Genomic DNA, 14818 nt, shown 5'->3' on the forward strand with positions numbered 1-14818 from the left:
TCATGGTGAAGTTGCCTGAGGTGAGAACTGCTTTTCATGTTCCTCCGCTAAACTGCTTAAATTACCGTTCTGTTGGTTATACTCCTCGATTTCAGCTACAATTTCAGTATCTGTTATTGGCTTTGGCTTGTCTATGTCTTTAGGCAGAATGTAATTTTTGTTTATCTGACCGTACATATTGGCCACTGATTTTTCAATGTCTGCTAAGTTATGGATATTTTTAAGAATCCCCTTCAGTTGCTTGCCAGAAGAATCGCAAGGCTCTGACACGCGAGCCTGCGACGACACCGTGGCTTGCTTGGAGCTCGACTTGGTACATTTTGTAACATGTAAAAGTTGGGCGCTTTGAATGGGTGAGGAAAGCCTTGGAAAGGGAGGGAAGGGGAGTGATAATGAGGGAGGAGGCAGCAGCGGAGGGGATGGAGAAGGAGGTGGAAGTGGGAGAGGAGGTTCTGGTAGGTCTTGAATGCTTTTGGTTTCATCATCAGACATTTTGATCTTAAAAGGGGAAGGCGTTGATGTACAGCTTGGTAGAGGGGATAACTGTTCAGGATTGTCATGGTCAGTGATGGCAATGGATGGTGCTGTTGAGGTTCTGAGTTCAGTCGCCTCAGAACATGCTTGGAAAGAAGAAAAAGGAAGTGCAGGAGACCCTGAAGAGGGAAGAAGACACTCAGAAGTTGGTTCTACTGTTCTCTCTTCCTCTTGAGCACAGGTGCTACTTGCGAGGGAGAGCCCACTCTTCTTGTCTTGGCATTTCAATTGTTGCATTTCTTGCAGAGCCTGTTGCTCAAACTGCCTCGCTTTCTCTCTAACTGATGTCCTTGTGACATTGCTGGTCTTCAAGACTAGGCTGCTCCTGTCAGATCTCCTTTGATGGATTCTAACCCTTTCATTCTTTACTCTGTTTTTCTCCTGGTCCCACTGAACTGGGTCCATAATGAGCAAAATATTTTTCTTGGTAAGCTGGCTTGGTAAAGTCCACGCCCGCTCAATGTCTTTCAAAGTGCCGCTCAGCAGAATGTTTTTCAAAGCTGACTTTGTACGAAAGAAATGGGGCACCGCATATTTGCTTTTGCGTAACAACTCAGAAGTGGAACTATGCAGTGCACTCTCAGCGTACAGAGGGTTTTGGATAGTTAAGGGAGTCTCATCAGATAATAATGTAACATTGCTTGCAGATTTGGGGAAATTATTTTTCAATGTTCCTTTGATATTAGACCGCTTGTGGGCCTCAATTGCACGAGAAGCAAAGTTGCTAATAATTCTCTGACGGTCTCCTCCATCTAATAATATATTTGTTCTCCTGCTTTGTTGAAAACGGTAGAGAAGAAAAAGACTTGAAAGAAAAGAAAACCACAAATGAGAAAGCATGCATGAGAAAAACAATATGAATGCAGTGAATATGAAACAGAAAATGAATAAAAAGTCTTATGTCCTTCTAGGTTACCTAAGAATCTAGATCTAGGGCAATTAATCTACATGTAATTAACCTACTAAATCACAGAAAGTTATTTTACTACTTCACTGGGGGGAGAGGGTATAATAATCAAATTGAAATATTATAGGATGTAAGTCTGCAATCCACATTTGAAATAAGATCAGATTTCTCTGTCTAACAGCAATATTTATAGCTAATATTGCTGGAAGGACAAAACATTACAGAAAGCATATTTTTGGTCATATTCCAATTGAACTTGTGTTTTTCATAGAATTATAGAGATGGAAGAGACCTCTGGTCACCTGATCCATCCCCATGGTAAGTGCCAAGATATGCTAACACATTTCAGACAGATGGCTAACCATCTCTTTGATAACCTCCAGTGAAGGGAAATATGACAACTATTAGACATGTGAAGACTGGAGGAAAAAAAACCCTCCCCTCAAGCTTCTGTTCTGGTGGTTAAATATATATAATCATTTTAACTGTTCCTTATATGATTTCGTTTCTAGTCCCCTCATCGTCTTCCTTCGTGCTGGAGTGGCCGGCGTGAGGGAAGGAGGAGGAGCAGGCAGAAGAAAGAGGGAAAGCGTCCTTCTCCTTCCCTCATGCCGGCTGCTCTGTTGCCCATTTCTCCATTGCAGCACAGCACAATGCCCAGGATCCACTTTGATAGCAGGAAGTGGGTAATTTAACAACCTGAATCAGTCGAATCTCACCACTGTGTGCAGTACCTCAAACTACAGTCAGTATATCCAAATGAGGACCAATCAAGAGTGAGACTTCTAACGATATGGATCCCTTGTTCTTGTTAATACAGGTAGGCCTCAACTTACAACCACAATTGAGCCCAAATTTTATTTTGTTAAGTGAGAAATTTGTTAAATGATTTTGTTCCGTTTTATGACTTTTCTTGCCACGTTTGTTAAGTGAATCACTGCAGTTCTTAAATTAGCAACACGGTTGTTAAGTGAATCTGGTTTCCCCATTGACTTTGCTTGTCAGAAGGTCACAAAAGGGGATCACGTGACTCTGGTTCACTGCAACCGTCATAAGTGTGAGTCAGTTGCCAAGCATCCAAACGTTTAATCACGTGACCACGGGGATGCTGAAATGGTCACAAGTGTGAAAAATGTTCATAAGTCACTTTTTTCAGTGCCGCTGTAACGTTGAACGATCACTAAATGAACTGTTGTAACTTGAGGACTATCTGTATTGTCTAACAGGCATTTGCCGTTTTAGCAGTTGCATCATCCTGTCAACTCGTGTTTTCAACTTGTGATCCATTAGAATACTCCAATCCTTTTCAAATCTACGACTGCCTGCCAGGTTAGTGGTCCCCAACAACTATACATGTGCTTTTCATTTTTTTATCACCAGTTGTAACTCTATAAATTTTATTCTGGAAACCATAGTTAGTCCATTAAGCGGTTTTCCAAGAAAATACTTTTAGGAACAGTGGTTGGTCCACTATGTCTCTCTCTTTTACTCCGTCTCCTCTACTTGTTCTGGTCAGTCTCAATTTAGCATAGCTTAATTGCAGGTATGAGGAACAAAATTAAGCTAAAATTTCAAAACTTAAGTTGTTTAACTGAGATTTTACAGATGTTAATGAGACCTCTGATAAATGAAAGGCATTAGGATTGTGACTTGTTTTTGACTGTGGAGAAATGTCATTAACCCCAATAATCTGAAGGGCCTTGAATCTATTTGCTGAAGTTATTGGTGACACTGCTTTTAATCTTTTATATCTAGTTTCCTTTGGAGAGTAGTGCATAAAATCTAGGTACTGCATACTGGAAAAATAAAATAATTGTATTTTTTTTTAAAAAAAACACACAACTGTTTCAATTTGCTACTATATTTGCCACTACTATGAGAGTTTACTTACTGATGCCTGCACGTCCAAAGACAAATAAGAAAAGAAAATGAAAAATAAATTTAATTTCAAAATGCTATCTGTAGAAGCTTTGTGTAATTCACAACACAGATTTTAACTGAAAACCGAATGAGATCCCCAAAGAAATTAGAAAAGTAAAAGAAAAGAGATATTGTCTTCAGAGTACTTATTGCTTAAATTTTCAGGAATTATTAAGTATTGGCATTAAACAGTTCAAATGCATGGTGAAATCCATACTAAAATGATATGTGATTTTGCAAAAGGATTGTTAAAGATTGTTTTGCTATGGTGCATTTAAGCAAACATATTTTAATCAAAAGAGTTTCTGTATATTTTCTGTATCCATCCCTTCAATGGATTTATTAAAAAGTCCAATTACTAAAGGCAGCTCTATCCATTTCTTGAGGCAGCCTGATAGAGCTCTATCAACCAATAGAGCTTGATTAATGCTCAGCTGGAATCTATGCTTTGAGTATAAAGTTTTAGTAAATATTGAAAATACTATTCAAGTTTCCACCCATGGAATATTTGGCTTTTTTTGGCTCACGTTGCATGCAAAAGTTTGAATTTTGCTTTATGTACTCCTTCCTATTTATATGTGGTATTTCAACATCTTGACATAATTTTCCAACTACCAGAATAACTTTGCATTCAAGACATTTTATCAGAATTTGAATAACACTAGCTTTGGGCAAAGTCTCAAAGTCTTGGCTATATGATGCTGATGATTAATCAAACAAATGTCTAATCATCTTAATCATCTAGGTCAGGGTTGTCAAACTCGCAGCCCGCGGGCCAGATGTGTCACATGCAGGCCACACCCAATCCAGTTCCAGGAAGGGAAAAATTGTTGTGAAACATCATGTAATGTCAATGTGATGCCACGAGTTTGACACCCGTGGTCTAGATATACACTATTCAAAGCCCAATCTTAATAAAGCCTACTGTATGCTATTTTCTTAGATTGATGAAATCTGGTCTCCTCTGGAGTGCCTAGGAAGAAATGTTAAGATCAGTATAACCTATTCACTTTTCTCTCCCACCCGTTTCAATTTTGGTAGAAATTGGTAGAAATACATTGATTCTGTCAGCCTTTTAACATTTTGCACACTTAGGCACATATGCTTCCCAATGCTTTAAACAGAATCCACTTGTACAGGGAGATACACGCTGGACCTGACCAATTACCTAATTCTGTGATATCAAAAACTAAATTTGCATACTTTAAAATATGTTTTAAAAAAATCTATAAAAAGTTTCCGAAATATATTTAGTACGTAGATAGATGATCTTTCACTTGGCATACCACATTGACAGTAATGCTTGTCACAATTCTCTTTATGTGTTCCAAAATTTACCTATATGCTTCTGCTTACACAATTACAATTTCTTTATCCTCTTTCGATAAATGCACTATTCTCCCCTAAATATCCAACATGCGGTTGATATTTAGCAGATTATATATTAATTTGCTTAGCCATGATGACTGTAATTTCTAAAGTCTCAAAATTATGCTCTGCATTATTAACGTTTTAAATTTCATTGAAAACTTACATGGTGCTGTCACCCAGTTCTTCGTAGAGATTATTGGCAGGGATGCTTGCTGATTTGCCAGCTGGTAAGGCCATCTGGATGCGCGCTGTCTTTGCACATTCAGCTTGTCTCCTTTGGTGAAATCATATGGGGAAGAAGTGATGAGATTTGAAGGGAATCAAAGAATGTTTCTAACAAGCCCACATTGGTAGAAATAGTCATGTGGAGAATTCATTAGAGCTTTTCACCTGGTAATTGATGCTAACACTAAGCATTTGAAAATACTGCAAACAGAATAAAATTTGGCTTCTTGATGCAGATATACTCAGTTTCTCTTACAATGGAATATTGTAGCGGTGTTTTTGTTCATGATTGAGTAGAAAGTTCTGGAAATGAACTCCAGTTCTCTAAAATTAATAACTGGTATATTTAAAACTATAAATTTACCTCCCATTTTCTTAACCTATGCCAAAGAAAGAAAAAGGGCTGGGATTATAGAATAGAAAAAAATCTCAAGGTTTACTACTGAAATAACAAATTTACCTGTATTCTGGAATTTTAAATCAATATACAATTAGACCTTGTTTTCAACTTGTCTCCCTAGTCAGGTTTATGATTCTACCTTTCACATAAAATGACTTTTTTTATTATTATTAGCACAAACACTTGTGTTTCAAGTGCATTTTCAATGAAGTGTTTATTTACACATTTTACATTGTGAATATAATCTGATCAATCTTAATTTTACAATTTAGGTAGCTTTTTTTCTGTAGAATTAAATCGCCTTAGATATTAAAACCTGTAAAGGGGACACATCACTTAGATGAGGTGGCAAAATAACCTAAGATGTTTAGTACACTTCTAATCTTATAACCTTATTTGGGGAAAGCTTGACAGTTTTCAATCATTATGTACTGTCCTACTGATACACATATATCCTTCTTTCTGAAATCATTGTACCCAAACAAAAGCTAAACCATTGCATATTCATACACAAGGCAAATAAAGTTTAAAAATAAAATACTTACTCTTTAAATCTGTTTTGTAATGCAGAATGGTAAAACAGAAATAAGAGAATAAACAGTGAGATTCACATAGAAAATAATTCAGAAAATTCTTATAAATTTATAGGCTACATATTTTTAGGGCTGCCTCCTCAATCTTTAACTGTTTTGACTTACCCATTAGAGATATTTTAATAAATTAATAGGATCTCTTTAATTAGGCGACCTTTAATAAAAAATAGCTACTTAGTTGCAATTAAGTTTGTGATAACTGCTATCCAACTACCATCTTACAAAAAACTTCCTTCCTTTGAAAGAACCATAGAATAATATCTCTTCTATGGGCAAGCTAAAAACAATGCAGAAATTTATAATATGGATTTATGCACGTTTAGTAGATTAAAACTAACACCAGCTAACTCTTAATAAAGGAGTAAAAAAGAAAACCTCTTCCATCTGAAAGAATAAGTTACATTGATCGTATTAACATTATTGCCAGGTTGGTGTGATTAATTAAAGATCCTGAGCTTGTCGGATGAAAAACCAACAACCTGGGTTTGAGACCCAAGCATCACACAATGGGGTAAGTGCCCGTCTTTGCTTAGCTCCTGCCCACATGTTCGAAAACATGTGAATGCAAGTAGATAAATAGGTACCACTTTGGTGGGGAGGAAAAGGCACTCTGTGACATCATGCTGGCCACATGACCACTGAAATGTCTTCAGATGGCACTCTATAGGGAGTGCTGCCCCTATAGTCAGCAATGACTAGTGGGCCTGGTGGCTCAGCAGACTAAAAACATTGTGATTAACACCAGCTGTCTGCAATTACTGTAAGTTCGAATCTCACCAGGCTCAAGGTTGACTCAGCCTTCCATCCTTTCTAAGGTAGGTAAAATGAGGACCCAGTTTGTGGGGGCAATAAGCTGACTTTGTATAAATATACAAAAGTATGAAGGCTATTGCTTAACGCATTGTAAGCCGCCCTGAGTCTCCAGAGAAGGGCGGCATATAAATCAAATAAATAATAAAAAAAAATGACTAGCAGAGTACAATCCATAGCGACTCCTTTCCTTTCTTTCCCAGTACTGGTTTTGATTTTTCAAACCCTCCATGGCATGGGGCTGGGTTATTTGAAGGACCTTCTTTCCCTCATTACATCTGCTCATCCAATCAAATCTGGCAAGAGAGGCATGCTAGAGGTCCCGGAAGGTGGAGGTGGGCTTTATTTTCTGGAAGTCCCTCCTCAGGCCTGTGGGGGAGGGGTGTCTCAGGGGAGGTGGCTGTGTTGCTGATCAGATCTCGTGTATGTCCATTTGAGACTGTGTTTGCTTTTATACTTTTTTCCCCTCTTTTGCTTATGTGCCAGCCAGGATAATTTTTTGTGAAATTTTAATAAAATTTTAATAAATAAATAAATAAACCAAATAGTCTGGCCTCAGGGACAAATAGAATAGGCATGTGCTTCTTCTGTCTGTCTGCCAGTGTAGTATTTTACCTTGCTTGATAATACTGTAGCTAGTCACTTCAATTCTTTATCTGAAAATCCTGCATTGGAAGTTATTCTCTGTGGACAAGGCCTGGAGGTTGACCATCAATTGCAGAGTGAGCAGAATCCACCTGAACCTATATTCTTGGCAGTAATCTACCATAGTTTTATTAAAATGTTCACACCTGCATATACATTTAAGTTTTTTTTTTCAAATTCTAATATTATGCAGCAGGAGTAAAAAATTGAACATTGAATAGTGGAAAGACTCCCACAGTTATAACATACTTCATATCAACTATTACAATTACTTGTATTTCTTATATAATTAATTTTAATTTTTAAATTCTTTTCAGTTATACTTTGTGTTTCTGGCGTTTGGCCATAATAGTCATTCAGTCATTCATTCACTTACATTTACATCTCCATGTACATATATTTTAGCAGATACAAATTGTACACAAATCTGTACTTGCATTTTTCTTTCAGATTTTAAATCAGACAATTTTGGACAATTTTAAAATAATGGGATATCTCTGAGTTTTGATTCTATATGTCTATTATGAATTATTCATTTATTACATTTTAAAACCATCCATTTCCCTCCTAAAGGGATTCTGGACAGCGGACAAATAAAACATTGAAAAACATTAAGTAGTAAATATATCACTTGCCCATTATTAGTTAATTTATCTTTGGCTCATAATTATTATTTTCTTTGTGTGTAGACTTGAAACTTCAAAGGTACTGCTACATAGGAAATAACAATATGTTTTCTTTTTATTATTTTCCTGCAATGCTACAATACTAATTCCCATGAGCAAATAAGTAATTGAAAATTCATTTAACTTTAAAGCTTTTTTTAAAATAATCTGGAAAAGTTCATTGAGTGTTAAACAAATTGTGCTTCCATTTTATGGGCACCAATAATGATAGGTATGTTCATTCAAGTATAATTTTTCCACTACGTAACAGACTTCATCTGTTATTTTGCTAGCATTTATAGCTGCCAATTAAGGCATAAGAAAAGCTATAGAAAAATAAAAATAAACATATCTCCTAAATTATTTAGGTCAGGCCGTAGAAGAATAGTAGTATTTTCAGGATTTTGACATTCCTTTGAAAAAAAATCTTCCTTCACTTTGTTCTTTTTCTTCTTCAGGTGGTCATTATGAATTATTTTAGATATTTGAATTAAAGAAAAATCTTGCAGAAGTACTTCTAATTATAATGGCAATGCTTCAAAAATAACATAATGAGCTGAGTCAGAACAGGGCTTGTCAAAACCTTTGTCCCATATAAGAAAGTCAGCATGGGATGAAAACAGTTCTCTATAGCTAAACTGATTACATGCTGGTTTGCAGTGGTGGGATGCTGCCGGTTTAACAACTGGTTCGGTGATCGTGCACTTTGCGTGTACGTGCAGTTTTACAAATACTAACCTACCACTTGGGAGTAACGTAGCTGAGGTGTGCCAATCCGCTCTGCCGTGCCAATCAGCTGAGACAATAAAGGTAAGTAAAGTGCAGGGGCAGCGGGGGGTGGGTGGGCGGCCCACCTTATCGTTAGAGCGAACCTGTTCACCCGAACCGGTCCGAACCAGTAGAATCTCACCCCTGCTGGTTTGCAACTATAGCTAGCGAGTAAGCTATGTGTAGTCAAAGCTAGCTTTATGTTCTAGTGGGCCTCTTTATTGTTAGGCTTTCTAATACAAATATCTACTAAGCAACAGTTCCGTAGACACATAGATGAACTTGGCTAGGAACTGAATCTTTACTGTTACACCAGAACATCAGTCATAAGAGATAAACAACAGTCTCTACATCATGGATTTCAAACTTGCGGGGTCTGCCTTGGGTCTGCAGGTTGCCAGTTTGACACTCCGCTCTACATAGTCCTTGACTAATGGCCATTAATTTATTGAATGCTGAAAATTACAATGGTACTGAAAAAAGGGACTTAGAACTTGTGCCTGAAGTCACAGTCCTTGAAGCATCTTCGCAGTCATATGATAGCAATCTGGGTACTTGGCAATCCATTTGCACTTATGACTGATTGCCAATTGCCCTGCAATCATGTGATTTGCAAACTTCCCTGCTGGCTTCACCAGAAAATCAACGGGGAAACCAGGAAAAATCACAAACTGTTGCCACCTGCCAAAAGGATGCTCTTTAATTTCTGAGGGCTGGCTGAAAAAGGTCACTGATGAGTCATGAAGTGGAGAGGCTTGTCCACAGAACTTCCCCCCAAATCAATTTTGGTCCCATTTGTGGTAGTAGGTAAGGCCTGCCTATGCCAGGTGGGAGAGATAGTTCAGTGTATATCCTGCCATATTTCAAATCTTGCTCAATCCTTTGCAGTGCTTGTCACATGGAATTGTTCTCCTTTTCTTACTTCTAATAAACAACCGTTCACTAGAAACACTTGCATGTTTAATTTCTCTGTATTCTGTTCTTATGACTAGATAATTCCCAAAAGTTAAGTTAAGATACTGTCTTTACATTAACAGAGCAATCATATTTATGCCTTTGAAGTAAACATATGCAAAGAGGCATAATAAGGAAGAAGAGAAACTGGAAGGAAATTTGCCTTGAATATGGCTTGAATCAACCAAATAAACATAACCCATTGAAATAAGTGAAGTTCAGTAATCACAATCATGATTGCATATCATACTGAACAAAATAACTCAAGAGCCCTTGTCCTCAGCTAATATCTGTTTGTTCAGCGACTATTCAAACTTGTGACAGTGCTGCACAAGGAAACCTCTAAGTTCTCATCATTGCGGAGTGCCTGTAGTTATACGATTGTGATTTGGACACTCAACACTTAGCTGCAGTTACATGATTTTTGATGTTTCTTGCTGGCTTCCCACAAGCAAAGTCAACAGGGAAACTGGCAGGAAGTTGGAAGTTCTCACTTAATGATAGCAACTGGGATTGCTGAGAACTGCCACTGCAAAGCAGCAAATTCACATGATGTTGCACCCCATCATTTAGTGACAGCAATTCCAGTCCCAATTGCCATCATAAACGGACAACAACCTGTATAAGGAATGGGAAAAAAACCCTAATAAGATCTGTTTATATTGAATGTAAATAATTGATGCTCACTGAAAAGAGCCACAGCTGAAAACAAGAGTTCTATCTCATACATGACTTGGGTTGGCAATTACTTTTTTAATTACATCAAATCCCTCAAGATCTCATGAAAGTTGCTGTAAGAGATCTCACACGATAATACTAGAGTCATAAGTGATTTTGTGCAAGGATAACCAACATCTCAGTCATTCTTTTAAAACAACTCTATAAGGTTTGTGGGTTTCAGCAATGAGTACCTTCTGTTGAATCCTTCTACTTCCATCTTTGCTACATAACAAGTGCTAAGCAAACCAGAGTAAAGGGCTCCTATATACTTACTGTCTGTAGCTGACCATAACTATTAAAATAGCAGGCATGCAGCAAAGGATAATGATGACAGCCAGGGCCAACAAAGCTCCTTCGGTGTAGCCCACAGCTTGTGCCTGCTTTTTGACATTGGCCACCACATCTGGTGTTCGTATTTCCAAAATACGTCCTCCTTGCCCAAGGTATGGTTGAAATTCTTTATTGATATCCAGAAGCTTGCCATCCAGAAATCTTCAGTGTCAAGAGAACAAAGCAAGAGAAGAAAGCAATATCAAGTTAATCTCTATTCTTTTTTTTAAAGGTGGAATCAATATTAAAAGGTATTAATAGTCTTTTCCCTTCCCCTCCAGCTTTTTATTTCCCCACTGTGGTTCCTTTTGAACATTTCATCCCCTACCTGCCCTCTCTGTGGTTTCTTTGATCTGATTTTCATTCTAATTGACCGACGGCAATAGAGTTGTTTACAGTGTGCCATCTGTGATGATAGACACAGCTTCATAATAAAAGCACGCTGATCATCTCAAACAGCAGTGGAGACGATGGATAATTTTTAAAAACCAGGAACAATAGAACAAAAAAGTATAAAATAGTTCTGGAACAGATCTATTGGAATCATGATGTTGAAAATGTGAAAAGCGATTATATTGCTTTAGAGCAAAATTGCTCCAACTGTTCAAAGATGAGGTTACCAACCACGAATACAATAAAAAGAGCTAAACTGGTGTACCGTTGCAATTAGGCTCTGTGTTACATGAGTCAAAGTAAGTAATGTCGATTAAACTGAACAATTCAGGTGTAATGAAAAGTGGAAAACCTTCTCTTACATAATGCTTGCATGTACTGAATGCCATTTATACTAATTAAGAAAGTGAAATGTCCTTCAGGGAGTTGTAATACCCTCTCTTTAAAATTTTATAAGCAATTTATCTACAAATCTCAGTTTCTACAGTTTTTATAGCCTATCTGTGCTTATTGTAATTCAGATGAAACATGGCATAAAGTACAAAATGAGATGAGGGCCTTTTAAATTTATTTTAGGAAATCACAATGTCTCAGAAGCTATCCCTCTTTTTTGTACTCATGAAAGATAATGGATAATGTAAGTATTTTTTTTTTTTAAATTCTGATAGTATCTTTGTCCTAATACTGAGAATGAAAAAAAAACACACCATGCCATTGGCAAATAGATTTCACTCAACACAGAGATATTCTGAAAATCTGCATATATGCACGCATACACACAAGGTATGTATGTATGTGTGTATATACACACAGAGCGAGAGAGAGAGAGAGAGAGAGAGCGAGAGAGACAGAGACAGAGACAGAGACACACATATACAAACACACAGAAATCAGTGGAATCCTTTCTTCAGGAAGGATACCTGAAGACCTGGCCAAAAACATTAGACAAAGTAATGAAGGTTTCATCCTGGATGAACCTTTTTTTATTAGTGGGTTAAGCAACCATCACCAAATATGGCATGACATTTTCTCTAACTTGCTTCCCTTATCATGATCCATAATGGATACCTTTAGTTTAAGACAGCTATATTTTTTTTAAAAAAAATATTTTTTTAAAAAAAATGTGATTTCCACTCTCTTGATTTGCAAGCAGTTTGAGTAAAGAATGGCTTGCTTAAAATCAGAAAACATAGGAAAAAAACAGAAGATGTGAACGAAATGAAAATATGGACATTCACTGACATCTTTTTCAGTATTATGGTGGCACCAAGATGCAGCACAAGGCATTATTTTTAGTCTTATTTTTACTGAACCAGAATTTTTTGTTGGAAAAATTAAACATGTGTTCATTGAATAGGTTTTACTGATTTCAACTAAGGCTATTTTCTGAGTAAAGGTGATTTGTACAGACAGGGGATAGAAAATTCTCCTCAAGATGGCAGCCACAACACATACAAAATCTTCTACAGACATGCAGTTGAAGCCCCTTCACGGACAATCTCATATCTCCTTAGGAGGCCACAAAGACACTGTGGTGTATTCACTGAGTTTTCACTGAGATGTTTTGTAACTGAAAAGTAAGATATAGTACAGTACAGGTAGTCCTTGATTTACAACTGTAATTGAGTGTGACAATTATAGAAGTAAGCAGTAATGGTCACAAAACAGGCCATCATTTGACCAAAACCATTTCTACCAACTTTTTTGTGGTGGTAGTTAAATAAAAATAGCAGCAGTTGTGACCCCATTGTTCATTATGGCAATTTTTTGTGGGAAACTGGAAATAAATACCACTTCCTGGCAAAACCATTGTAAATTGTCACATGACTATGGGGTACTGCAAAGGCCTATAAAATTGGGCTAGTTGCTGAATGCCCAAAATACAGTCATGTGACCGGGTGTGGGGGAAGGCTGATATCAAAAGTTTGAAAGTGGCTCATAAATCCTTTTTTTTGGAGGGGGGGGTTTCCATTGTAGCTTCAAGTGGTATTAAAGAAGCTGGTCATAAGTCAAGGACTACCTACAGTATATAATCTTGAGAAACTTTATAGAGATTTTTTTCCCCTTAAAACCATATGATGTGTTATTAGTGGGAATGAACTTCACTGTCAAATGGCTTTGATATTAATAATTACTGTGCGAGGAAGTTTTAAAAAAAATCAGAGAAAATATAGAGAACTCAAGAAGCTTCTTGGATGAGAAATGAAACGTCTTCAAGGAAAAATAAAGTCCACTTACCTTTTGAAAAATCACCTTTGGGACAACCATGACCTGAATGACTGAGATTCTCCATATACACTGAGAAAATATATCTTACACTATAGGCTTTGTCTTATTTTGAAGAAAGATTTTCATATTTATTTAAAATCTAGGAATAGTCGTATCACGAGAGGCATTTTATTATTCCCATATTCTCCTTTCTGTCAAGACACCATTCCTTGAAAACAAGTCTAGGAGGCAGAACTTCCTGAGGGACATAAGTCTAAAAAGCAGCTGAGAAATCGCTTTGTTTTTCCAGAGTATCATGCTATTCTTTGGAAATTATCCTGTAACTGTACAATGGGGCAAAAGGCTGACTGAGACCCTTTCAAGGCATCTCATTGCAGGATTAAATAAAGGAAAATCCCAGCTGGAATTAACTTTTGAAATCTGGAAATACATCTGAGTTTATAGGAACCAAACCGCTGGAGATTCCCTGTCAAGCCTAAAATATGCTAATATTTCAGACTAAAACTTTCTCTTCAATTCTTTTCTTCGTTTTGCTAAACTGACACTTCTTCACCTCTGCCCCAAGGCCAAGAAAATATTCCCTAGCCTTTTGATGTTATACATTTTTGAAAATGTTGGAAGAGGAAAAATAAAGCTGGTTGTGCAAGCTAAAGAAATATGTAATTAGGTTGTCTCTAAGCCTGCGTTAATTAGTAGGCAAACATTTTTTTTTAAAAAAAGACTTTTCTTCGTTTTTCACATTTTCATTTTCTTTAGTACCAAGAATGTAGATTAGATAAAGATTCAGTAATTCAAAATATTTGAATATTCAAAGTGATATTTAAATATTTAAATTGATATTTGTATATTCAAATATCAATTTGAATATTGAATATTTGAATAGTCTACTCTACTCTACTCTACTCTACTCTACTCTACTCTACTCTACTCTACTCTACCCTACTCTACCCAACCCAGCCTACTCTACATTACTCTACTCTCTTCTCATTTTCTATATTTTAGTCCAGTACAGAGGAGAAAATTCAGCCTATTTTCTAACATACCATATCTCAAAAATATCCATTAAAGCAGTGTTAAATGAATGAAGGTCATAATGGTTCGTTGTTATAAGAATTAGTTCCTCGTTACTTTAATTCTCCTTTTTCTACTCAGCCTTTTATTTATTTATTTGCATCATTCTTTTTTGAGACAATGACTAGAAGCAAATATTGTCTCATATTATTATTACACTGGAGAAACAGATTGTTACCACAACAAAGAAATACATAGCTTATTTTTGCTCTTTGGCTGTCAGATCCATGAATTCTTATTTATTTAAGTAATATCATGGTTTGAAGTATACCACAGTAACAAA

The 14818-nt window shown here is 36.6% G+C and overlaps 1 protein-coding gene across 1 annotated transcript in view; it reads right to left on the bottom strand.

Moving 5' to 3' along the window:
- PCDH15 (protocadherin related 15) overlaps positions 1 to 14818 on the bottom strand; it is a 403619-nt gene continuing 388801 nt past the window's right edge. Inside the window, exons 30-32 of the mRNA XM_070946499.1 lie at positions 10786 to 11004; positions 4896 to 5006; positions 1 to 1339 (exon numbers count right to left, since the gene is read on the bottom strand). Coding sequence (XP_070802600.1) covers positions 1 to 1339; positions 4896 to 5006; positions 10786 to 11004 — 1669 coding nt within the window. The remainder of the gene's footprint in view (positions 1340 to 4895; positions 5007 to 10785; positions 11005 to 14818) is intronic.

The sequence above is a fragment of the Pituophis catenifer genome, unplaced genomic scaffold (assembly GCF_029215685.1).
Source record: "Pituophis catenifer annectens isolate HBS135680 unplaced genomic scaffold, rPitCat1.0.hap2 SCAF_6, whole genome shotgun sequence".
NCBI lineage: Eukaryota > Metazoa > Chordata > Lepidosauria > Squamata > Colubridae > Pituophis > Pituophis catenifer.